Genomic DNA, 27,152 nt, shown 5'->3' with positions numbered 1-27,152 from the left:
ATTTTTAACTATTAAATTAAATTTTTAAATCCGTCCTGTACTGTCCCCAATCTGCACCGACGATTACGCAACCATTTCATAAAGGATAAAGGTTTTTCAACACTTCAAAAGAAACACAGGTATGAGTGTAATGCGTTTATTCCCATATGGAGGGGTGGTAGAGCGGGTCGTCGAACAGCAGGCGCGGCGGCGAGGCGGCGGCGAGGCGCTCGTGGCGGTGCAGCAGCTGCAAAACGCCGGTGCCGATGCCGGCGGGCGCGCCCACTATGATGCACTCCGACACGCCCTCGATGGGGTCGCGCTGCCCGTAGTACGCCGCGTCGAACAGGTGGTCGGCCGTCTTCTCGAACTGCACCATCGTGATATTCATTGAGGCCGGGAACATTAAAGTTCTTTGGCCACTCAGACCAATTATAGAAGGACCTGTATCGCACTCATAGTCACGAACAAAATTGTCTGTCATTTTCTGAGGGAAACGAGCTTAGATTTGGCATATATCTTATTCTAAACTAGAAGTTTTTGCCCGTTTTTTACACAATTCAATTACACAAAAAGGTATTTTTACGGAGCTCTTTAACCGACGAACACGATTACAACTATTTAACATCGATTCTATAGAGACAGTTTTTATAATCGCATTAGATCGTTGATCATATACTTTGACAGAAAAGTAACGTCTAACGAGGCAGGTCCTAAACAATAATTAGTCTGAGTTTGGCCACATCTCCAGAAATCATGATACAATAGAGCGAGCAAGTCCAAGGCAAAAGATCCAGAGGCCGATCTCCAACTCGCTGGACGGATTTAGTTAAGGCTGATACACAGTCATCTTTGGTGGAGTGTACTCAAAATGCAGCCAATCGCCAGAAGTGGAGGAGCATTGCACAGAAGGCGTCGCTCATCGCTGCAACCACGACCACTCTGCCAAGAGTGTACGATTAAAAAGAATTTTGCCTGGGCTGCGTAGAGCAAGCGAGACATATAGACTATAAGGTCGAGTGCCAGGACTTGATGCGTTGATCTATAAGACTGTCCGTCAGTGACCTCTTTGGGTTACCCAGAGCTTTGTGATTGCACAAAACTCTTGGACAAAGGTTCGATTGGATCTATCATACAAACACTCACGCTGGCCAGATTGAGCACGGACTCCTTCATGCGCGCGAGCCCGTAGCGCGTGATGCCCAGCACCTCGCCGCGCGCGCACATCTGCGCCGCTAGCAGCGCCACGTGGCGCCGGTCCACCGCCATGCCGTGGCCCGCCATCACCGCCTCGATCTCGCTCATGATGGTGCTCGCCGCCGCCTCGATGCCCAGCGTCTGGTACACCTGCGACCGCATTATCAACTATTACAACATCTATCATAGGCACAGACCAATTATGGACCTGTATCGCACTCATAGTCACAAACAATATTGTCTGTCATTTTCTGAGAAAAGCGAGCTTAGATTTGGTATATATCGTAAACTAAACAAGAAGTTTTTGTCCGTTTTTTACACCATTCAACTACACAAAAAGGTATTTTTATGGAGCTCTATAACTGACAAACACGATTAGAACTATTTAACATCTAATCTATAGAGACAGCTTTTTTAATCGCATTAGATCGTTGATCATATACTTTGACAGAAAAGTAACACCCAGCGAGGCAGGTCCTTTACAATAGTTGGTCTAAGATCATATGAGAAAGACATACGACAGTCAAAGAACTCCTCGGTCGGTTGAGGGACGCTGTTTTAGAAATGAAATTTTCAGTAATGATCGCCGAACTTAGGTTATCCAAACCCAAAAAGAAGACTGTCGATAATAAGCCAAAACGGAGTACGGCACCGTATGACCACAGCCCTACTCATAGTACGAGGTATATCTCGAGGAAGCACAAATATCTCTCTGACAAAAAAGTATTCTTATTTCTGGCAGTGATTGTTACCTAAAAAGAATCATGATAAATCGGATACGCTCCATTTTCGACCCTGCATAGTACCCCATAATTATCAGCTTATTTTTACACGCACTACAGAACCAGGCCTCCTTACAAGAGATGATAATCCTGCATGTGTCTCTGCAAGAAAAGATTTATGAAACAGAAAGGTTAATAACAAGAGCTCAGCCGACAGATATTTCTTTAGTAATGGGTGCACTCACCTCAAGGATGTTGTTGGAGGACGTCTTCCTCCCGTCGACTCCGTACGTAGCGATGACGTCACGTAAGCCGTCGCCTTCGACGCACAGTTTATACCTAGAAGACAAATACTGTTTTATCGTTATTTGTCTAGATCAATATGTGTTGTGCATTACTGAGTGAGACAAATATTGCTAGGAGAAAAACTCCAAGCAAAGGCTCGGTCTTGTGCAGGGTGAGGGAATTTCTTCATAACAAGACATCACCTAGTGTCTCTGTTTGCGTTGTTCTCCCAGCCCAGCCAAATTTACATTACATTTAGAAGTAAAAAAAAAGGCCTCACTTATTAGTGGCACAAGCGATGAGCACGCGGGATACCCTGCTCAGTCCCTTCAACACAATCGCCGCCAGCTGGCGCGACAGCTGCTGCAGCGCCATGTTGAGCCAGCCTAATCTTAGCCCTAGACAATATACAATACCAATGTGTGCCACAACCAAGCAGAAATGTATGCCTCACTTGTTGATGGAGCCCGAGTCGTCACAAGCGATGACCGCGCGCGAGACCCTGCTCAGCCCCTTCACCACGACCGCGGGCAGCTGGCGGCACAGCTGCTGCAGCGCCATGTTGAGCCAGCCGCCGTGCTTGCCCGCCTCGGCGTACACTTTGATCGCCCACTCCGACACCGCCAGCACGTTGGACGGCTTCACCTTGAGCTTCGATGTGCATATACTGCCGAGAACATTACATGTCAGACTCGTTTTTTGACGGCCTCCGTAGCGCAGTGGTATGCGCGGTGGATTTACAAGACGGAGGTTCTGGGCCGATTGAGGTTTTCTTAATTGATCCAAGTCTGGCTGGTGCGAGGCTGGTCTACCGACAAAGACGTACCGCCAAGCTATTTAGCATTTCGGTACGATATCGTGTAGAAACCAAAAGGAGTGTGGATTTCATCCTACTCCTAACAAGTTAGTCCGCTTACATCTTAGATTGCATCATCAGGTTAGACTAGTCAAGGGCTAACTTGTAGAGAATAATAATTAACTAGTAGATGTTGATCAGTTCTGTCCTCAACGTTCTGAAAGTATAGCTCACAGAAAAAAGAAATAAGATCGCTATTGTGTAATTTTTTTTAAACAAGTCGAGAGACTTCTTGTTTAGTGTTTAAGGCTTAAGCAGTTATTACAATTTCCTGAACGTCGTTTGCCTGACAGTGTACTTACGAGTAAACGATGGAATGAACGTTGACCTCCAAGCACAGAAGTCTGATCCGCTCGGCGTCCAGTCGCACCAGCAGGAAGCACTCGTTGGGGAGATACACCTCGTCGATGTATGTCGTTATCTGTCAACAAATCAGACTTAACTCCTCTAAATCTTATCTAGGTCTTTTGTACATAAAAAAATGTGCCTGGAAAAAAAATCCTTTGTCAAGGGACAAAACAAGTAGACTATAAGCCCATGGACAAAATTAGCCTGTGAAGTGAACCAACGAGAAGAACGCTTAGAAGGCTGTTACTATATCAGAAAATAACTCTGAGCACTATGCCGTCATATCTAAGCGGTACAGGTGAGTACGTGAGTAAATAGGAATTATCTCAGGTGCAAATGAGGAATTATTGGTTCATTTCACATTTTTAAATTTTTTTGTAGTCTAGAGGCATTGTCCTGCTAAATCAAATAGCAACCCAGTCCCTTGATATTGCTGAAGGAAATCTTCAAATAAGAATATGGTCGTTTTAAATTAACTGTAACCCTCATCTCACCTAACGTAGTTTTCTCCACTAGTCCCACTGACGCGAATGAACTGATCGGTGAGTTCTATGATGATCATGGCCGTGGAGATGTTCTTGAACGCAATGATGATTTCCTTGATTTCATATTAATGAAGACACTTACCTCACCCAACGTTGTCTTCTCCACTCTTCCCTTGACCCTCCTCGCAAACTCCTGGTCCAGCGGGTCGGTGAGCTCCGCCGTGATGATGGGCGTGGAGATGTTCTTGGACGCGTTGATGATCTCCTTGACGCGCGGCACGCCCTGCGTGATGTTCATGGAGGCCACGCCGGCGAAGTGGAACGTTTTTAAGGTCATTTGCGTACCCGGCTCGCCGATACTCTGCGGACAAAACATTGGTGTCACAAGAGAACTTTATTAGAAGGCACAGTGACCTAAGTACCTAGTAATACCTTTGGCTATACATATTTGGATGTGTTTTAGGAAATTTGTGTGGCTTTGCTACGTACGTTGGTTGGGGGTTTGTTGGCAATAAATAAATGTTAGTTATCGTTACTTTCGGATGTGTTTTATCAAACGTGTCTGACTGGATTTATTGGGATAAAAAAGTGTTTTCAATTTTGCTATTGTTCGACATGTTTAGTAAGACTTGTGAGGCTTTAAATGTATTTTTTTTAGTTTCGTAGACATTGTTTATTGTTGACTTTATCAATTTTCGGAAATCACGCAGAACGTCTGAATTTCGCTATTATTATCTTCAATGCAATGTATGAACACGATATGGTGTTAAATTGTATGACCCTGACTAATAAAAAAATTATACGTTTCTTTAATCGCCCTTTCCTAAGTTATGGTTACTATAATTTCATTTAAAAGACAAATACTAGGTGTATAAACTGTCCTGCGACGTGTGAAGCTCACCTGCGCCGCCAGCGCGCCGACGGCGGTGCCGGGCTCGATGATGCTGCGCTGGTACTTGTCGTGGCACACGCGCACGAAGCGCACCAGCTGCGTCAGCGTCAGCCGCTCCAGCTGCTGCGAGACGCGCCCGCACGCCGCGTACCGCGCACGCAGGCTGCGCACGCGCGCTGCCAGCTTCTTGAGGAATGTGCTGGACAAAAATAGTGTGTCCCGTCGTGACCACGATCCATGCAACTGGGTCGAAATATCGACATTAAAAATCTCGTCGTTTTATCGTGGTATGTACCCGTTTAAATAATATTCATAATGAACAACCACGAAATAAGTTTAAAATAATTAAAAAAAGTGTGCTTCAGACAACACGACTGAAGTAAAAACTCTTTAGCTCCATCTATCTATCTCTTTCTTGCTACTACATATGATACAGACTATAGGCTTGCACCGTATCTTAGATATACACCTAACTTATCTCTTCCTATATTCACTAACCTATATCTCCCTCTCAACGTCCGTTCGCCCCGTCCGAACACATCGCAACGCTTACTTTTCGTAACGTAACGCTCGCGTGATGCAATCACCAGCTCACTCTCGAAGACAACAGACAGAGGAGAATTTTTGTTATATGATATAACAATAGAATTACATATGACAGTAATTGTACCATTATTTTGTTGTAGAGGAAAGACCTCGTGCAGGTCCCAGGACTTGGGACCCTGAACGTAGGTTTAAAGGATCCTTGGTTTTAAGGATCCTTTCAGAATGCAAAAACAATTTATGATTACAACACAAAACATTAATTGTACAAAATTACTAACGCGACAGGCAGCGTGACGGTATCTACACTGCCTAACAAACAATTCAGCTGAAGTCATAAAATACCCTCTTATTTATATCAACAATGATACCCCCTCCTCAATAACATAAATAATGAATGTTAATACCGCCTGTAATGGAGAAACTTGTAACACAATATAAGTCAATGAACATAGGCAATACTTACAGCATTTCGGCTTTGAACTCAGCGGGGCAGGTCTTGAAGTCGTCCAGTGCGAGCGTCTCCTCCGCCGCCACCACTATGCCGTCGCCGTCTAAAGCTTCCTCGTCCCTAAAACAATAGTACAAGTTGATAAGTGAAGGTCGCTATAACCTCCGTTATTATCATTTTGCGTACTCATCCCTAGAGTCATGTTTGAAAATCAGCGCTACATAGCTTAGCTGTAGCATAGAGCCGAGGCAGCGCCTCAGTCAGCCAAAGCTTTAGTATTAAGTTACTTATTTCCTATCAAACGTCCGCACCAACTTTGTGATGCGTATAATTATATTTTATTAGACCTTGTCTTGTGAGATCAAGTATCCACCATCAAGACTACTGCAAGAACCATCCAATTTTCAGGTCTTCATGGACATGCAAATTGTGGGGTCAACTTTCAGCGACGTTTTCATTAAATTGGTAGTCACTTAGTCTCAAGTTCCTTTGAAACTGATCTGAAAAATTATTTCACTGGGTAGCTACATTATCCCCGAGTGCTATAAGATATAATTTATTCCCGTAATAATAAATAATTAGAACGGTAAACCACGCGATGTAAGGAATAGGGTAGGGGTAGAGGTAGGCTGGGGGTTGGGTAGGGGTAGGATAGGGGTAGTTGAAAGTTTACATCGGGTTTCACGCGGACGAAGTCGCGGGCGTCGGCTAGTATTATATACGAGTATACAGACATCAGCAAGTGTACCTGGACTGGCACAAGGCGCGCACGTGTGCCAGCACGCGGCGCAGCTCCACGGGCTGGTCGCGCCCCTCCATGTACGAGGGGTCCAGGCCGTCGCTGCCGTAGCGGAACTGCACCACCTCGCTGGTCGCGTTGCGCACCGTCATGTCGTAGTGCAGCACCAGGTCCTCCAGCGACTGGAAACGCAACGTATGAAGAACGTACTCGACAAATCATCATCATTATTAATGACCCATATTTGACTAATCATCGAGCACGAGTTCCTCTCAGAATGATTGGCTAATAAGTCCACCACGCTAACCCAATGTGAATGCGCAGACTTCGTTATCAACCCATATTCGGCTCACTGCTGAGGTCAAGTCTCCTCTATGAATGAGAGGGGTCAGGCCAATAGTCTACCATGCCGGCCCAATGCGGATTGGCAAACTTCATACACAGAATTAATAAAATTCTCTGGTATGCAGTTTCCTAACGATGTTTTTCCTTCACCGTTTGAGACACGTGATATTTAATTTCTTAAAATGAACACAACTGAAAAGTTGGGAGGTCGAACTCTCAATTATCAAACTCCTTCGAAACGACTGGGTCGATTTTTATGAAATATTGTGCGCAGTGAATAATTTACAAGGTAAAACAAAGTTTGCCGGGTCAATTAGTAAAAATATAATTATGTATAATACTTAATAGGCACGTTTGTACGTATATAGTAATTGAAAATTGACTCTTTTTTTGAATTAAAAATTTCTGAAACGCATACAAGATTTTTAGATGTTAAACAATCAGCATGTCAAGATTGACCAACCTTCACAAGTCGTCGTTGAAGGTACCCCGTCTCGGCAGTTTTGACGGCAGTGTCCACGAGTCCCTCTCGACCCCCCATGGTGTGGAAGAAGAACTCCGTAGGGGTCAGACCGGAGTAGAAGCTGTTTTCTACGAAACCACGGGCTGCTGGGATTTTCGCTGGAGAATAACGAGGGATTTCTCAATTTACAATTAAGACATCTATTTTTCCGTGTATTTAAAGGTAAAGAATTTTACACACGGCGTATCTGCGCATATAGAAAGAAAGAAAGAAAGAAAAGTTTATTCAGAATACACATCATACAAAGAAAAGAGAGAAAAAAAAACAATAAATTAAATACATTGCAACTTGCATGATGTGATCCTAAAAGGGTCTCCACTCAGCATATTGCAGTGTCCGTAAGGATACCGCGCTGATCTTCCGTGGAGCCATTAAGGTGACGTTTGGACGGTATCTAGACGTGCGGAGCGCCTCTAACAAACATCGACAAATATTAAAAAGAGACAGATACGTAAATTAAATACAAAAATGTTACTAGTAGAAACAAGTAGTAAAATGTACAAACGAGAAGATCGTGTGCAAAGGTCACGACATGCCGTTTGACTTTCGTTTCCTAAGGGTGAGGCCAAACGAGCGCAATTTTGAGAGTTGTCAGTCGCGTAATTTTGGTCGCAGAAATTTACGTGTAAGTCTGAACACAACTCATTTTGCGACGTTGTATGGCAGGAAACGGACTTTTGTATGAATGCAGCAGAAATTACGCGACGAAATTAAACGACTGACAATTTGCAAAATTACGCTTGTTTGGCCTCACCCTAAAGTGTCCTGATCGCCTACCAAATTGTCCAAACCATCTTAGTGTCTTAACAATTTTGATAAAACACGAAAAACAAGCATTCCGTGTGTCAATCTTGGGTCTTGAAATAAAATAAAAATTTATTGTTTATTATACAAGAAATACTCCCGGTTTTTCCCGTAACTTCAAGGTATTAACGAGACCACTTCTATAGGAACCGAGCTTTATAAATAATATTTTATTAATAACAAAAAATAATATTATATTTCCATACAAAGTAATTCAAAATGTAACATAAGCATAATAAAGCGACAACGTTGCATTTTAAAATATAAAAACGTCATTATTACAAGGATGCGTATAAAAGACACATTTTAAGGTCTATTTACATAAGAAATATTATTTACTCCGAAAATGTTCATTTTAGAACACATGTTCTTTAAACTTTTTAATTAAGTAATTTTTGTTTTAGAATAAAACCCCAAAATTATGGGAAATACTCCTCAGCACCCTGTATAATAACTTGCGGATATCCAGCCCACGATCCATGAAACTATCGAGGTATTTTTGGATGTGCTTAAAAATTACCTGTAAGTGGAAGTACTCGTAAGTTATACAGGGTGGTCTCAACTTACAATGTCTCTCGAAGGTACTCGTAAGTTATACAGGGTGGTCCCAACTTACAATGTCTCTCGAAGGTACTCGTAAGTTATACAGGGTGGTCCCAACTTACAATGTCTCTCGAAGGTACTCGTAAGTTATACAGGGTGGTATACTTACAATGTCTCTCGAAGGTACTCGTAAATTATACAGGGTGGTACACTTACAATGTCTCTCGAAGGTACTCGTAAGTTATACAGGGTGGTACACTTACAATGTCTCTCGAAGGTACTCGTAAGTTATACAGGGTGGTACACTTACAATGTCTCTCGAAGGTACTCGTAAGTTATACAGGGTGGTACACTTACAATGTCTCTCGAAGTGCGGCAGCGAGCGGTCCTCGAACCCGTTGGGCACGCGCTTGCCGTTCAGCGCCTGCTGGCCCACGCACGCGATCATTTGCGATATGTTGATGTTGGAGCCTGCGGTATACAAGCAACGTTATACTAAGATTGCATACTGTTACGCAGAACCCTATTAATACAGACATAGGGTTCATAATCGCTCGCCCATGTCGGGTTAACATTTGAGATAAAAATATTTATGGCCTTGTTTACGTCGAATTTTGTGGAATCAACAACAAGCGTGTGGACGTTTCCAGAATGGTCTATACGCATACTAACGGGTATAAATACGAGTCGAACCAGACGATCGGAGCAGTTTCATTTCGGAAGGGAAGCGTAATAACATCAAGTGTTATTACGCTTTTCAGTTGTGTGCATTAAAAAAAATTAAATATCACGTGTCTCAAACGGTGAAGGAAAACATCGTGAGAAAACCTGCATACCAGAGAATTATCTTAATTCTCTGCGTGTGTGAAGTCTGCCAATCAGCATTGGGCCAGCGTGGTGGACTATTGGCCTAACCCTTCTCAGTCTGAGAGGAGACTCGAGCTCAGTAGTGAGCCGAATATGGGTTGATAACGTAATGATGTGTATTGAAGTGTGCAATATACAAAATCTCACCCTTGGATCCGCTCTGCGCCATTATAAGGGGCGCGTTTGTTGGGTGCAGCTCACGAAAACAGGCTTTAGCCGCCAACTCTCTAAAGGACAAGTTAATTTTTATCAATAAAATGTTTCATATCTATAAATAATATGACCAACTAGCGGACGCGGAATTTAGTTTTTCACAAATCCCTCGGGAACCATGGATTTTTCCGGGATAAAAAGTAGCCTATGTGTTAATCTACGCTATAATATATCTCAGCTGATTCGGTTAAGTATTCGAGGCGTGAAAGAGTAACAAACATTCATATCATTAAAATCATCAGTTTTCACAAATCTCGGGAAACTATGGATTTTTTCGGGATAAAAAGTAGCCTATGTGTTAATCCAGAGTAAAATCCATTTCCATTCCAAATTTTAGCCAAATCGCTTCAGTAGTAGCAGCGTTAAAGAGTAACAAACGTCCAAACATCCATACAAACTTTCGCGTTTATAATATTAGTAGGAAGTAGGATACTCCCTAGAACTTGTCGGAAAAGACAGTGATTGGAGTGGGGACGTTAGTAGTCGGTTCGAACCAGGACCTTTGAGCGATTGGCACCTTGAGCTATTGAGAATTTGGTTGATACAAAAGTATATAGCAAGAATCTTCATATAATATTCCCTAAATTAAATTAAAAAAAAGAATTTCAGTAAGTTTGTGGTGGTTGTGGTTTTACACAATAGCTCAATGGTCAAACGATCGGATTTATCACCGATAGGTCGTTGTTCGATTTCCACTCACTGGACTACTGTCGCACCTACTCCCAACAACATCTTTTCCGAAGGAGGGGAATGGGAATATTGGTTAATAATTAAAAAAAAACAGTTTGCTATAGTCCACACGATTGAAGTAAAACTTCTCTTCCTCTCAACCGTTCGTCTCGCCAGATCACACTTTTCGTAACGCATTCACCAGCTTACTTTTTCTATGTTCTCAATTCCTTTTTTGAAGTCAGTCAAAAATAACTACAAAGCGCCATCTATGAACCTAATGCATCACAATCTCTTGAAGTGTACAAAAAGGGATTGTTTCAAAGTTCTCTAAGAACGCCATCTACTGGTAGTTTAAAATAACAAACACTATGACAGCACGCATCGACCAATTACAATATTCCGTAACACATTCACCAGCTTTACTCCCCAAGATAAGCGTGCGCAAAGAAGATTTACTTGAAAAAAAAGACTGTTCTAGAAGTACCTGATACTACTGAGCTCGCTGAGCATGACAGCTTCCAGGGTCTCCTCCATGGTGCAGCCGGGCTGGCACTGCAGCGTGCCTTTCTCCATCTCCAGGATGTAGCCGTCACACTTGGAGTACCTAGTGAGGGAGCATTTAGTAGACTTGTACATACTGTATCACTAAACTGTAGGTGCAAATAACTGACAGACATTCTGACATAGAAGATTTGGCAGATATAGATCTCCTATTAAAAAGTGGATGCACAATCAGCGACCAAAAAACGTCCCCACTCAATGAGTGCCGAACACAACTTCTTGGCACTCAATTCAAGTAGTCGCATTTGCAAATTCAACCTTAAACTTAATCATTAAGTTTGAATTTACTCTGAATTTGGGATTATAATGAATATTGGACTATACTTAAAGGCCTTTAAGTATAATTTCTTTACAAATAATTCTAAAACTGTCAAAGCAAAATTGGCCAGTATTTAAGTTAAATTTTCTACATGATTGTGCGTCTTTTTATTATACGAGGTCAATGGCACCGCCATCAAATCTTTTTAGATTAATACATTTTTAAAGTCGTAGTCGTAGTCGTCGTAAATTTTTTGTTAGTCCTAGCATAGTGATTAGTGACCGTAAACGTCGCAGTACAGACAATTTCATTCACTTATTTCAGTTATTTTGAGTTAACCCAAAATTACAGAACTGATTTACATGAAAATTAAATGCCACCAATCTGGAAGTATATTATTTCAAACAAAAAAAAATATTTTCAAAATTGGTTAAATAAATAAAGAAGTTATGAGGTAACAAACATTGAAAAACCTGAACCTCTTCCTTTTTTTAAGTCGGTTAAAAACAATTTGTCATAAAAGGTACTTAGCTCTAGCTACAATATTCAGAAGCCTAAATGAACACTCACCCAGACTCCAACAGTTTGTTCTTGGCCTCTATAAGCTTCTTCCCCGGCGTCACATCAATGATGCCGAAGCTGAAGCCGCGGTTCATCATATAATAGGACGCCATGCGCGCTAGCCTGTATTAATAAGATACTTTTATCAGACTCAGAAGTGGTTTACAAACAATAAGAAAACTAATGTCGAACAAATGATGATGATGTCGAACAATTTCGTGAATAAATTCACAACATTTGTCAGGACAACTTAAGCAACAAATCAAACTAACCAAAATAAGACCCTAGAATGGCAGAGAATGACCTTGAGTGGAGTCACGCACTTGTGAACCTTGTGTGTAGGGTTAAAGACGTATTTGGTAGTTAACCAACACTCCCCTTTTCCACTCAAGTCACACTCCCCGCCTCTCCCAAGTAACCCATAAAGAATAACACAACAAGTAATGTGGACGGCTCGAACGTCACGAGCACACGTTGTTCCCGCCAACTGATCGCTACCCCTCTCTAAATCCCTACTCTTTACGAAACAAGTCGCGCCATCTAGCGTTGGCACGAGCCAACACGAGATCGAGCGACATCATATCCGTCCCAGACTACTTTTTCCTACAATGCAATATAAAAATAGTTTACATATACATACATACTTTTTATCTTCTTAAGTTTTCCTCTTTTTCTTACCTCCACATGCTCCTAACAGCGTACTCCTCGCCCCAGTCCCGCAGCAGGATGTAGAAGATGCTGTTCTTGGTGCCCGAGCCCAAGGTACTCTTGTCCATCGAACCGCAAACCAACTCTGAGTTTCTAACTATTACATCTAGAGACAAAATTTCATGTTATATCAGTTACATCTCTTTTTATCCGTAAAATAAAAGGCAAGAATTACTGACTGATCTATCAATGCACAGTTTAAACCGCTGAATGTTTTGCGCTTTTCGAAAATCTTAAATTTAAGCAAACAAAGGCATTTTCATCAACTAATAGTAGTAGTACTGTTACTATTTCATGACAGTAATTTGTAATTTGTGCATTTTCTAAGCGCACTCCAACTTAGACCTGATCATGTTTTTCCACCAAACATGATTGTAGTCAGCTCAAGGCCATTTCTAAAAAAGATTAATATCGTCGCGTAACACGTGTACTCACACGAGTCCTGCACGCACATGTCCTGGTTGCTGGTGTAGTTCTTGCCCTTCGTCTCCAGGTTGGCCTTCACCTCGCAGCGCTTGTTCGGCTTCATTATCAAACTGCAGACAGAACCAGTTCATTTAGTCTAGTATAATATCAAAAACAATCGTTCGTCAAAATAAATCTCACGAATCTAAACATGATGTGGTTTGTATACTTCAGAATAGGAAGTCCTTACCAAGGAATACTTTGATACACATATATGTCTGCTTAGTCTCCAACTTTGTTGGTTTGAGTACTGCAAGTTCATCATCATACTCGATGGACGAGTACAGCTGGACATAGGTAATGATTTCCAAACACTGCGACCTTGACCAGCGGCTCCCTGTTGCCCGCTTGATGTCACCTGGCCATCTAGTGGGAGGCCAACAACATTGCGCTCCGAGCTGGGTTGCCATTCCAACACCTTGGTCAGCTAATGGTGCTAAAGCCCACTATTAGTCTTGCTTTATCATATTAGCCAAAGGGCGTTCATATAGCTGTCTTGCTGCCATCCAGCATCTTCCTAGGACTCGATGTTGGCAGTTCAACTATTGGGTTGGTTTGCAAACGATACTTATTCAGGTGCCGGGTCACCATTCCAACACCTTTTGACCCTGACTCTCATCTTACAATTCTTGTCTGGTATACCTAAAGACCAACATGCCAGTCCATCGTCGGTTTTAGTGTCGCAAGGGGCCGCATTACGGTCTGCGAGGCGATGATGCGAGTCCTACTAGTTCTTGGTATACCTAAATATCTGCTTCCCAGTCCACAGCATTCTCGGCTTCAGTATCGCTGGTGGCGGCATGTCGATCCTCATGGCGGCGTCCGGCCCGGCGAGCAGACAGCAGGCCAGCTGCTGCGCCTCCGCCCGCGTGAAGAACGTGTCGCGCTGCGTGATGAGGTAGCCGCCGGTGATGAAGTCCTGAGTAGCCGCGATGAGGAGCTCGCCGTTACGAGGTGTCACCAAGTTTGATTTGTTCTGGAGAAGGTAACAAATAAAATACATAATTTATTAAGTAGTGGTACATAACATCATCATCATCATTATCAACCCATATTTAGCTCACTGCTGAGCTCGAGTCTTCTTTCAGAAAGAGAGGGCTTAGGGCCTAAGCCCTCTCTTTCTGACAGAAGACCTAAGGCCTAAGCCTTAGGCCAATAATCCACCACGCTGGCCCAATGCGGATTGGCAGACATCACACACGCAGAGAATTAAGAAAATTCTCTTGTATGCAAATTACATTCGGGTACTAAACAGTTTTAATTGTAATCCGAAGGGCATGATTACCGTTGGTTTCAAGGCACCTGAGTCTTAACATTTCCTTCTCAGATGGATGGAGACAGAGTGGCATTCCTTGCATCTACTTGCTCTGTTTGACGATGGTGTTCTACTTACCATCAAGTGGCCCATCTGCTCTGTCCGTCAATTATTACAATAAATATGATTAATTTTGTTTTCACTTTTGTGTCAGAAATTTGGTTCATTGTAGGTAAAATTTTCTGTTTGGCATTTACTTCTCCGAATAACCTTTTTTTTAGTAGAGATAGTTGAAAGAATGGAGAGTGACATAGGTTACTTTTTGTCTCTTTCTAACCCCCCACTTCCCAAAAATTTTGAAGTTTGTATTGAGTATTTTTAGAGTATGGAAGAAGTAGGTAGAAGAAGAAGGTAGGTAGGAATATAATAATAAAGTATTTATTTACCCCCATAAGTATAAGCGCCTCGGCCCTCGCCTCCTCCGTCTGCGGCAGGTGCATGTTCATCTCGTCGCCGTCGAAGTCCGCGTTGTACGGCGTGCACACGCATTCGTTGAATCTGAACAAACAAACCATATTTATTAGCATTTAAATTATCGTGTTTATTATATTATTCATATTAATTTACTATGAAACTCAGTGATACAACGGTGGATGCACGACTGATTTCAAACTCATACGGGGTCCTTAGTCATGAGCTGGTTCTTGCAACGTGGCACGATCCAAGCGATTAGTTTTACCTTACCATATTTATAGTTATATTTATTTCCACTTACATGTGTTTGTGTTTGTCACCTTGAGTACGTGTCTTCGTCTTCGTTACTACAGTCACCAGACGCGACACCATCTCAGCGTAGAACAGCGATGACATCGCGATCAGTGCGGAGCGTTTTATTAAACACTAGCTGACGCCGCGCGGTTTCACTCCCGTGGTTCCCGTTCTCGGTATACAGAGAAAATGTACCTGTATAGCGTTCCTCGATAAATGGGCTATCTAACATCTATCACTGAAATATTTTTTCAAATCGGACCTGAGATTAGCGCGTCTCATTAAACAGACAACCAAACAAATAAACAAACAAACTTTTCACATTTATAATATTGGTATAAATGACACCGCCCCAGCGCTTAACGATGACGACCCACACATCAAGTTATCTTCCTGCATGCTTGTTGCGTGTGTGCGTGCGGGCTTGCGTGCGTGCGTGTTTACGTGCGAGGTATACAAGCTAGCGTGTGTGGGTACGTGCGTACCTGAACGTACGCTGCGGCTGAACGCGCGCCCTGTGGCACATGATGGACAGCTTGTGCAGGGACGGCTGCCGGTTGAACAGCACCACGTCGCCGTCCACCAGGTGGCGCTCCACTACGTCGCCGCACTGGAAAAAACGAGCCTTTGAATATCAACAGCCTATTGACTTCCATGAGGATAACCCCACGTTAAAAAGGACTGTAACTAAGAACAGACAGAGGTAGGGGGAGGTTCACCATTTTACTGTATGTCCGGTGAAGAAGAGCTACCGCAGCCATTGCAAGTTGGCTGGGAACACTCGCTCCGGACACATTCGGGTTGCTTGCGCTGCTTTCCCAATACCCTTATTTTGATTCCATCCCTTATCTATGCCGATACTAATTATTATTGTCTATGGCAAGCCGCTATGACAGCAAAAAAGGGGTCGCTGTCAGAATGGTAAAAAACGTCATTGTCAGTGAGAGATATTGTCTGAACACCGCTTAAAATTATGGAGAACTGCAGCCCAAACACTGATTAGCATCAAGATTCAAGACAATTATAATCGCAACCATCACCCGCGGGTGCAGAACGGCGGCCTGCGTCTTGGAAGCGTCGCATCCATACGACAGACAGGTTAGTGTCAGCTATCCCTATTTTGTTCTAAAAACCCCAACCCCCTTTGTAAATCAAATATATATGTCGTCGTCGTCGTCGTCATCAACCCATATACGGCTCACTGCTGAACTCGAGTCTCCTCTCAGAATGAGAGGGGTTAGGCCAATAGTCCACCACGTTGGCCCAATGCGGATTGGCAGACTTCACACACACAGAGAATTAAGATAATTCTCTGGTATGCAGGTTTCCTCACGATGTTTTCCTTCACCGATTGAGACACGTGATATTTAATTTCTTAAAATGCACACAACTGAAAAGTTGGAGGTGCATGCTCCGGAACACCCTCCGGAATCGGAGGCAGAGGTCATATCCACTGGGCTACCACGGCTCTAACTAAGTACTTCCTCCAGCATATATATTACAGTCTACCAGTGCAAGAGTATTCGCCAGCGGCTCCGTACCTTCAACTCCTGCGCGATCTTCTCCCTGTTCCCGTACTTGAGGTACTTCTTGTGGCTGAGGCCGCGCTGCTGCACGTAGTTGGCGCCGGGGTGCACGTCGGGCCCGTTGCACACGAGCTGGCGCAGCCACTGCAGGTTGGCTGGGAACACGCGCTCCGGGTACGTGAGGATCTTCGCCACGTGCACCGGGACTCCCACCTTTAAAATTAAAGTCAAATCATATAGTACAAATATCGATCTCCAGTTAAAAAAGTGGATGCACAATCTGAGATTAATGAGTGTGCCAAACACAACTTCTTGGCACTCAATTCAAGTAATCGCATTTGCAAATTCAACCTTAAACTCAACGCTTAAGGTTGAATTTGCTCTGAATTGGGATTTTAAATTTTGAATATTTGAATATTGGACTATATTTAAAGGCCTTTAGGTATAATTTTCTTCACCAATAATTCTAAAACTGTAAAAGCAAAATTGGCCAGCTTTAAAGTGAAATTTTCTACATGATTGTGTGTCATTCTATTATAAGAGGTCAATGAGTACAAAACCATTTTTTTTTTTGGGAAATGAATTTAAGCCGAAGGTGTCGCACAAGAAAAGTGCGGCACCTACCCACTAAAACTGAGCGCAACCCTCAGCGTCTTAAATGAAGCAGCAGCGGACTATTATAACAGGCATTCCAATGCGGGTTGGCGGTTTATAACTATCTTAATATATAAATGCGAAAGGTCATTCATCTCGAAAACCACTTAATGTACAAAGATGAAATTTGGCACAGAGATAATTTACAATTAGTAGACGTTCGCTAAGAACGGATTTTGCAAGAGTGCCGGATTAAGGAGATCTAAGGGCGAACGAAGTCGCGGACGTCCGCTAGTATGTAATAAGCCCGTGTAATACAAAACCAATATCTTCTGAGGATAGTTCGATATTGGTGCTTTATGCATTTATGTTGTTATTGACTTTGTGAGTGCGGGTGTTCAAATGTGAATATGTATATGCGTGTATGAGTGTGTGCGAGCGTCTGTGACACGTGCGGGCATGCATACTAACATTTCCTGAGAATTTTCCAATAAGTGTTGAGTTTAAGAGTTTCTATGTACTCATAAGTGTGTAACAAAGTTCGATATGTTAAGCTTCTAAACGTGATTCACTGCTTATATCTTGCTGATGTCAGCTTCTAAAGATATTATTATTATCAGTCTATTTTAAAGGGAAGAGTTTCTCATACAGGAGAAAGGGTTTTAAAAGCTCAGATTTACCATGCTGGTTCAATGTGGGCTTATTACAGAAATAGCAGGATCATAAAGTATGTTAAGTTGAACATACCTCCTGGATCTGTAGGTTAGGGTCGGGCGATATGACGGTGCGGCTGGAGAAGTCCACGCGCTTGCCGGACAGGTTGCCTCGGAACCGTCCCTGCTTGCCCTTCAGCCGCTGCACCAGACCACGACCAGGCTTCTTCGGCTGTCATATACAAAATCTAAATATATATCTAAAACTCAAATCTCTCGATGCACATCCCAAACCACTAGACGGATCGGGCTGAAATTTGGCACGTAGATAGATGTTATGACGTAGGCATCCGCTAAGAAAGGATTTTGGCCAATTCTACCCCTAAGAGAATAAAATAGGGATGAAAGTTTGTATAAAACTTTGACAATTTTAAACCGATTTGGCTGAAATTTAGAATGGAAATAGATTTTACTCTAGATTAACACATAGGATGGATGGATTAACATTTTTCATCCCGAAAAAATCCATGGTTCTCTATGAATTTGTAAAAAACTAAATTTCTCGCAGACGAAGTCGAGGGCGTCCGCTAGTAACATTACATTTTCGAAGACAACTTGTACATAATATGTCAATCCGCCTTTTGGTTTTAATTACAGTAATTGAAAGTGGTCATTGAAATTGAATTGAAAAGGTAAGCCATCCATTTCATTCTCATAAATCCCAATCATCCTTACCAAGGCTTACCGAGGTATTAAAACAACTGAAAGTTGCAACTATAATTACAGGCCTTCATCAAGAGGATGATATACATTTCATTCAAGACATTTAAAGAAGAGTGCTACAGTTCCAGGTAATATGCGATATTATTTTTCTACTAGTTTGATAGCAAAAATAAGTAACAGAGCTGGAGCCATATACAGACCAGCATCGAGACATGTCAGACATTTCGCTGTTGATATTAAAGGCGGCATGTAGCTGCAGATAGTTCCAGTCTTCCTGTAAGAGCTCACTATATGTCCTAGTGTCGATGTTTTTGAAAGAGATGGAGCTTTTTTATGGAATATAGGCTTGCGCTCGACTACAATAAGCCTGATGGAAACATAGAACAGACATCGCTGAAAGCTAACGCTGTTACCTCTTATATCTGTCGATGGAATGCAGTAATGCGATCTAAGTTGGGAGTGCTCTTACCTAGATATAGAATTATATTCCAATTTTTAGCTGTACGAATTAGAAAAGCTATAATTATATAGACCTGCATCGAGAGAGGGATGCCAGACATTTCGCTGTTGATGTAAAGGGCGGCGTGCAGCTGCAGATAGTCCCAGTCTTCCTGCACCAGCTCGCTCTTGCCGCCGCTCGCCATGTGCCGAGTTATGACGTCATTGATGAGGAGGATCTCGGACTGCTTCATAGTGAGGTCATCTTCGTTACTGAAAACATGGGCTTACATTTAGTACACGCTTATTTCAATAAAACTTATTGATGACACAAAACTGGCTGTCTAAACTTACCCAAGACCGGGCAAAGTGTGCGAGATTATACCGGAAAGCGGATCCCACATAGTGAGACCACGCTAGGAAGAAGAAAAAGAAACTGGCTGACTATTGAAGACATATCAAGTAGCAGTAATTTTACACGCTGTGTCGAATTTTTGCTGATGCGTTTTTGAGATGATGTCAATAGTCAGAGTCATTATGGACCTACAACTATGGCAACCAATGGTTATACCAAAAGCGTGGGTTTAGAACATAATAGTCCAAAATTATACCTTAATAGGACAATCCAATCCAATCAAAATAATGGTGTTTTCCCCAAGTGTGGAAGATGTATGAATAGAATTTATCTACCAATCAACACCTATATCTATATTAATATTATAAAGCTGAAGAGATGTTTGTACGTTTGAACGCGCTAATTTCAAGAACTACTGGTCCGATTAGAAAAATTCTTTCAATGTTACATAGCCCATTTATCGAGGAAGGTTATAGGCCATATATTATCCCCGTATTGTTACGGGAACGGGAGCCACGTGGATCAAACCGCGCGGCGTCAGCTAATATGTTTATAGACGTCTGGCGAGGCCAGACGGGTGATCAGTAATTAGGGACCATTCCACCCAATTTCCGTGGTATAGGACGTGGTATTCACTGGTGTCTCAAAGTGTTCCCCACTCAAACCTTCCTGTAGCCTTCGTGAACCTAACAGTATCCCCTATGGTGAATCAAGACTAAGCTTTCAGTGATACTCACGTTCCAGCTTTAATGTCAGAAGCGACACTCGGCCTGATACACAGCGGCGGCACGGGCAGCCGAGTCAGGATCAGATCCTCAGGTCTGGAACTCTTCACGTTCATGCCCAGAAGTGGTATGTCCTCGTCCGGAATACGGCGGAATAGATTTATAACCTAAATGCCAGGAAATTGTATAGATTATCACTATGTAAGTAATAATAATAAGCTTTATAGTTCCCATTTAGATAGTACTTAACAATATCTTAAAACTATTCTAACTAATCTATATATTTATCTAAATAATTAATTATGTTATGTACTCGTTAATAATGGGCCCCTTCGGGTATAAGCCTCCTCCATCTTTTTCCATTTGTCCCTTTCTTTTGTGAGTTCCATCCAACCTTGGCCAGCCACTGCAGTAATGTCGTCTACCCACCTTCCTATAGGCCTTCCTACCTTCCTTTTACCAAGTGGACCTTTCCAGTAGGTAATTTTCTTAGTCCACCGTTTGTCCTTTATTACTATGTAAGTGTTGAACAGAAATTTAAGTGTCAAAGTTACAAGTTAGCCCTCGATGACCTTACCGGATGTCAAGTGATTCTAAGATTGAAACAGGATTATGTGGAAGAGGTACACGTTTGTTCTACCCGCCTCTAGCGGTTTCTATCCGGTACGATACCGGAACGCTAAACCGCTTGGCGGTACGTTGTTGACGGAACGGTGGTACAGGCACCAGAGACAATATAAAATTCTTAACTGACCCAAGCTGGAAATCGAACTCAGGACCTCTCTTTTAAGAACGACTGCACTAGCAACTGCGCCAGAGGGGTTATCAAGATTTTATGAAATTGCAGTTTTGACTCTACAAAGTATAAAAAAAATAAAAATTAATAAGTTTAAAAAGAAACTGAAAGCTTGGCTTGTCAGAAGGCTTTCTATAGCTAAACGAATTCCTAGATAACGTACATAGTCAAAAATCTCTAAACCATACCTCTAAAGGTGTAAGCTCAATAATCAATCCACTATTAATCATTGTCGCCAATTCCTTATTGGACTCCACAGCTATGTTGAACTCCTTCAGAACCTTCTGGACTATTGGATCATTGGGCTTCTTCATCCTATACTTGTCATGTATAATCTTCAGAATACCAGCGGGACTTTTCTTCACGATGCCGTTCAGTGCATCACAGTACGGGCATTTTGTGCAAGTCTTTGCTTTCTTAAGGACTGCAGCGCGTAGGTTTTTCTTGTGTAGGTAAGACAGTTCGGGGTTCATGAATTTGCGGCGAAAGGACTTCTTCACTGTCTCTTGAAGCATGACCTTGGCACAGTTCTGGTGAAGTTTAAGGATTGATTTAAAACAAACTCAAAATAATATATTTTTGAATTCTTTTACATGTTGCCCTTTACCAGATGGTAAGTGATGATGCAGTCTAAGATGGAAGCAGGCTAAGTTGTAAGAAGGATGAAAATCCACACCCATTTCGGTGTCTACAGGACATCATACTGGAACACTAAATCGCTTGATGGTACGTGTTTGCCGGTAGAGTAGTAACTAGCCATGACTGAAGCCTCTCACCAGCCAGACCTGAACCAATAAAAAAACCCCAATTGGCCCAGCCGAGGATCGAACCCAGGATTTCTGTCTTGTAAATCCACTGTGCACGGAGGCAGTTTAAAATTGAATTTATTTGTGTCAACTACAATATAAAACATTGAACATGATACAAATGGTATTCAAAAATTTAAATTTTTTTTTCGGATATGTCAGATGCAATTGTGGTAACATGTCTAAAAAAAAGCCACAGGAACTTTAAAAACTGTATATAAATAAATATATAATGAAATTGAACACAAAATTATTATTTTTATTATTATTTTTAATATTATTATTATTTTTGGTGTACAATAAAGTATATTTCATTAATTTCATTCAAAATTGTGCATGTGAGCGCTCAATGGACAAGCTAAATTTGGCTCACTTGTGCGATGTAACATGTCTATTGTCTATAGTATTAAATATTGTTGCCTCTAAAGATACCTAATAAAAAAATTACAAAAAAAAAAGTATATGTATGTACCTTGCATATAGTCTGCAGTATGGTGATGATGGAGCGGAAGTACCCCACGTGGAACACTGGCAGCGCCAGCTCTATGTACCCGTAGTGACCCACACAGTCCGCCAGTCCCAGGCCACACGTCTCACAGTTGGCGTCCTTGGCATTTGTGCCCTGTATAGAAAATAGCCTTCATCAATAACAACAGATGCATATCCTACTTAAGCTTTCAACTTCAAAACACCAAGGTTCCGAAAACAAAACAACTATAGAACATTTTAGAATAAATTGTTCTGAATAAATGTTTCATAATAAACTATAAACCATAGAAATATAATATAATATAATCAGTGGCATGCATTTCATACATGCATTAAAGTACTGCATACCCTACAAGTTGTCTTTTTAATTTTCTTACTGGGGCATACCCTGATTGAGAACCTTATGCACACCACTGAATATAATTAACATCAAATCAATAACAATTTTACATTTTTCTGTAAAGTTAATGAACCCGACATCCTTTGGTCTAGGACAAACAGTGGACTAAGAAAATTACCTATTGGAAAGGTCCACTTGGTAAAAGGAAGGTAGGAAGGCCTATAGGAAGGTGGGTAGACGACATTACTGCAGTGGCTGGCCAAGGTTAGATGGAACTCACAAAAGAAAGGGACAAATGGAAAAAGATGGAGGAGGCTTATACCTGAAGGGGCCCATTTTTAACTAGTACATAACATAATTAATTATTTAGATAAATATATAGATTAGTTAGAATAGTTTTAAGATATTGATAAGTACTATCTAAATGGGAAAAATAAAGCTTATTATTATTATTATCCTTTGGTCACAAGTCTAGGACTCCGCTTATCATACCATGGATCCACCTGCATGGTGAATCCATGAAATGCCAAGATATTTGTCTCACAATGTCAAACACACAGGTTATTGTTTTTTGATCAGTTAGCAATAACTTATAAAAAGTGAAATCATGTGACATAAGAATCACCAACAATAGCTACTACTAAAGATGGAAGGTGACCTGCCCATGAACGGCCTCTGTGCAGTGGTATGTGTGGTGAAATTACAAGACGGAGGTCGTGGGTTCGATCCCCGGCTGGGCCGATTGAGGTTTTCTTTATTGGTCCAGGTCTGGCTGGTGAGAAGCTTTGGTTGTGGCTAGTTATCACGTACCGCCAAGCAATTTAGTGTTCTAGTACAATGTCCTGTAGAAACAAAAAGGGGTGTGGATATTCATCCTCCTAAGAAGTTGATTTATCTCATCTCTAATTCCTTTGTTGGTAAACAGTTCTCATCAAGAAAGGCTGGAGGAGGCCTATGTCAAAATACACCTGACTGCTCTGGTTTGATAAATTAAGTAGTATTAAGTATATTATATGTATTAAGAAATCAGTGAATGTAGGCTAAGTTTATTTTATTCATTATTTTAACAGTAGCTATTATCACACAAACCATTCTTCTGTCAAGTACTCCATAGCTGGCTGGCACCCTCTGTCCATCCTGAGCGTACAAGTTCTTTGTGATGACCTGGATATGTGCTGCCTGCTGGATATCCGATGCACTGTCCACATTGAAGGTCACATGGGAACTGTAAGAATAAGATATACAATAAGAGATAAGGTTACAATCTAGAACCCTGTCTTTTGGTTGCATTGGCATGCAATTTCGCATGATTTAATAAAAGTACTTTGAATATTAATAAAATCTGTTATTTACATTACATTAGGGTAGCTTTTGTCATACCCACTCCAAATGCCCACTTTTTTTTATTGTTTCCGTATTTTTAGGGTTGTGTAGTCCACAAGGAAACCCTAAAGTTTCGCTATAACCGTCAGTCTGTTAATTACTTGTTTTGTAGAAGTTTAGTGTATATTTAGGTGCATGTTTATGTGAAATAGGTTGAAAAGTATTTTTCAGCCTCTTACCTCCATACCTACTTTTTATCATGTATCAGGATATTAGTAATTTAGTATTTTTGTAGAAAATAACTTTATTATATGGCAGGACAACGTTAGCCGGTTTAGCTAATATACATATTTATATATTAATAATATTTAAAAGATATATTTTAATTTATGAAACATGTAAACATAACCTCACTCACATTTTTCTACCGAAGTATGTTTCACGATATTGTTCTTTAGGCATTTCCGATTGTTTATTCTGGGTTATATTCTTACATAGAAAATTCACATTTGTTTTAGGAAATAATTAATTCTTAGTATTATTCAATTGCTTTTCGTTTATTTGTATTTTGTATTTTTAATTTTAACTACACCACAGATTACAGAACCACAATAACAGATCAGACGTCAAGTAAATGTCAAGTTTTTCGTGACGTCTATTATTATTAATTATATAACCTGTGGCCACCATAGACCAAATAATATAATAATGAGACTGAGAAGGCAAAATAGAATACATATCTGTAGCTCTAGTATTTTAAAGGTTTTCCCGGTCTTGTGGTCCCGGTATTGCCGAAGATTGCGAAGATTGCATTATCAATAGAATACTCTTGAAGAAAAAAAAAATTCAAAACATAATTTTAACTTGAACGCATTTTAGTAAGTATTGCCCAATGAAATACTAAAATCGTACTATTTTAGAATGTGCAACCACAGAATAAAGAATGAACCAGAATGAGTCTTTACAAGCAACGTGTTGAAAGTCGGAAACGAAAAAAAAGCAAATGTCATGCGTCTCCTTGACATCCGCATAAACAAACTTTTTCATAATTTGTATTTCAAAAAACACTTACAACAATTACGTAAATTAATTAAATAACCAATATTCCATCTTATTTCTTTAGTTTTTGTGAACATTTTTTAAAATATGTATTTAAAAACATAAGACACCATTTTTCTTTAGTCTTAACTAATATTGAAAACTAGCTGACGCCGCGTGGTTTCCGTTCCCGTAGGAATACGGGGATAATATATAGCCTATGGCCTTCCTCGATAAATGGGCTATCTAACACTGAAAGAATTTTTCAAATCGGACCAGTAGTTCCTAAGATTAGCGCGTTCAATCAAACGAACAAACAAACAAACTCTTCAGCTTTATAATATTAGTATAGATTAGTCGTACAGACTCAAGAATGTATTCGTTTTTAAAATTTGTATTTGGAGCGGCTACGACACCGTCGTGTTCCGTACGCTCTCTAAGCCTATTATTATTTAATCTGTGATACTAACTCAATGCATATCTATGGATTCTACTGTAATGGTAGTAATATTTTAGTGGTTCACCCAGTTCATGTGTTTCTGGCGTAAAAAGAAGCGCCCAGCGCGCCGTTTTTTGGCTTGTCAACTGAAACCACGCAACAATTTTCATTTTACTAATCTTGATAAATGTTAAATATTGCTCAAATGTTACGTGCAAAATATTACGGCTATCAATGCGTCGGCCAGAGTTGAGTGACATCGTTTAACAGTGAGAAGTTTGAAAGCGCAAAGATACTTTTCCCCGTCGTTTTGTGCCGCGAACTTCTAACATGCCTCTGTTGAAAAGAAAAGCCTTTGAGAAATCGGCGGTGTCGGAGTACCTACGGGACGACGATGAGGTGTTCCACTGCGAGATCACCGACGAGATATTCAAAGATTACGAGTGAGTTGATGTTAAAAACATTGTTTTCGCGCATTTTCGATTGTTAAAACAAAATGTGTGTTATGGGAACGTTTGTCATCGGTTCCGCGCGGTACCCCGTGCCGTCTTGCGACCCGCGACGTGCGTGACGCAATGTTTTACAATTTCATCGACTTGCGCTTAATATTCGGTACATTTGTTTATAGTTTTTCATGTTTTTTTCATAGGGAATACTGTGAAAGGGTCATTCTCGTCAACTCCATGGTATGGACATGTGAAATGACTGGAAAGAATAACCTGACATACGCCGAGGCTCTGGAGAGTGAAAAAACAGCACGGAGGTCCCTCAAAGATTTTCCCATGGAGCTGCGGATACCGATACTGTACCTTGCAACAAAGACCAAGAGATGTTCCTTTGCGGAGATGTCAGAGGACGTGTTCAACTTTGTGAGGGAGAGGTTCTTTGTTGGGGAGACAGTGGAAGCCTGCCTGGAGGGAGACATGTGGTGTGAGGCCCATGTTCTGTCTGTCACTGCACAGAAACAGCGCCCTGACAGGTATGTCGTTTTATTATCTATGCAACTGTTGTTTTTATTGTGAATAATATCTCTTGGCAATATTCAATACAAAATTTGTACAATACAACTAATTAGGATAATAAATAACCAAATTTAGGTTCTAAATACTATATTATGGAATGCTGGTTTCACTTAAAGTTTCACATTCACAATTTTGAATATGGAAAGACAATTGTATATATTCCACAAAAAAATTAGCATTGATCTTACTGACCCTTTGTTCTATTAACTTTAAAGATATTTTTTCTAATTAAAGTCACACTAAATAACTGCAAATCTTATATCTTATTCTAATAAGATAAATTTGTTAATTCATCATACAGATTTTTTTAATAGAATCTATTAAAAAATCTGTAGGATGAATTAACAAATTACTCTGTTAAAGTAATATATTAAAACAGTAGGAAATAACTCTTACATATCTTATCTAATATTTTATAGAGGTAAAGTTTGTGGTGTTGAAGGTGGTAATCTCTGGATCTACTGAACTGATTTTGAAAATTCTTTTAGCACACCCTTGCTACTTGTTTATAAGACTTAGTTGATGAATAAAGATTTTTTTATTTTTCCAGTGAAACAGTGGTGTGTTGGCTATTAATGATTATAGAGATAGATGTTTTCTTAATTTGAGCCTTGATGGTTAGAAAGAATTTCTCCTTTTGACATAGTCCATCCTTTTACATTATTGTTTGTTTTATAATAATAATTATCAACTTACATTATTATGTCGTTAGACAAGGGTCTGATTAGGATAAGGGGATATGAACTGATTACTGCTTTCCCACAATTATTCATGTTGAAGGATATAGGCTTACCATATAAAACAAATTTTATACATCTTATACATCCTCATATTTTGCTAAAAA

General features: G+C 40.8%; 2 protein-coding genes across 3 annotated transcripts in view; one reads left to right on the top strand and one right to left on the bottom strand.

Annotated features, from left to right (window-relative positions):
- Positions 1 to 122: 122 nt before the first annotated feature.
- On the bottom strand, positions 123 to 24,424 carry LOC112054730 (DNA-directed RNA polymerase III subunit RPC1). The gene is made up of 27 exons (XM_052888023.1): positions 24,228 to 24,424; positions 23,576 to 23,711; positions 22,130 to 22,279; positions 21,040 to 21,381; positions 20,068 to 20,222; positions 19,071 to 19,248; positions 17,909 to 18,046; positions 16,583 to 16,780; positions 15,527 to 15,651; positions 14,720 to 14,831; positions 13,762 to 13,994; positions 12,989 to 13,089; positions 12,524 to 12,659; positions 11,855 to 11,968; positions 10,949 to 11,068; positions 9,727 to 9,806; positions 9,070 to 9,183; positions 7,306 to 7,463; positions 6,507 to 6,679; positions 5,774 to 5,878; positions 4,774 to 4,963; positions 4,015 to 4,233; positions 3,342 to 3,460; positions 2,638 to 2,850; positions 2,144 to 2,237; positions 1,126 to 1,326; positions 123 to 349 (listed from the first exon to the last, which is right to left on the bottom strand). Exons 1-27 carry the CDS (start codon positions 24,269 to 24,271, stop codon positions 137 to 139), a joined length of 4,161 nt encoding a protein of 1,386 aa, XP_052743983.1. The 5' UTR covers positions 24,272 to 24,424; the 3' UTR covers positions 123 to 136.
- Positions 24,425 to 25,359: 935 nt separating this feature from the next.
- LOC112054722 (bromodomain adjacent to zinc finger domain protein 1A) overlaps positions 25,360 to 27,152 on the top strand; it is a 28,327-nt gene continuing 26,534 nt past the window's right edge. Inside the window, exons 1-2 of one of the 2 annotated variants that reach the window (XM_024094597.2) lie at positions 25,360 to 25,729; positions 25,936 to 26,265. In XM_024094597.2, the coding sequence (XP_023950365.2) occupies positions 25,617 to 25,729; positions 25,936 to 26,265 (443 nt within the window). In that variant the 5' untranslated portion in view covers positions 25,360 to 25,616. The remainder of the gene's footprint in view (positions 25,730 to 25,935; positions 26,266 to 27,152) is intronic. The other variant, XM_024094606.2, reaches the window with a different exon arrangement.

The sequence above is a fragment of the Bicyclus anynana genome, chromosome 21, assembly GCF_947172395.1.
Source record: "Bicyclus anynana chromosome 21, ilBicAnyn1.1, whole genome shotgun sequence".
Classification (NCBI taxonomy): domain Eukaryota; kingdom Metazoa; phylum Arthropoda; class Insecta; order Lepidoptera; family Nymphalidae; genus Bicyclus; species Bicyclus anynana.
The sequence above is the reverse complement of the archived record's forward strand: the minus strand, read 5'-3'. Positions and strand labels throughout refer to the sequence as shown.

Excerpts from the sequence above, each read along its gene's own strand:
- LOC112054730 (XM_052888023.1), bottom strand. The coding sequence starts at position 24,271 with ATGCCTAAAGAACAATATCGTGAAACATACTTCGGTAGAAAAAT. Across the intron at positions 16,781-17,908 it reads CTAACCTACAGATCCAGGAG|GTGGGAGTCCCGGTGCACGT; the intron begins GTATGTTCAACT and ends TTAATTTTAAAG. Across the intron at positions 9,807-10,948 it reads AGCGAGCTCAGTAGTATCAG|AGAGTTGGCGGCTAAAGCCT; the intron begins GTACTTCTAGAA and ends CTTGTCCTTTAG.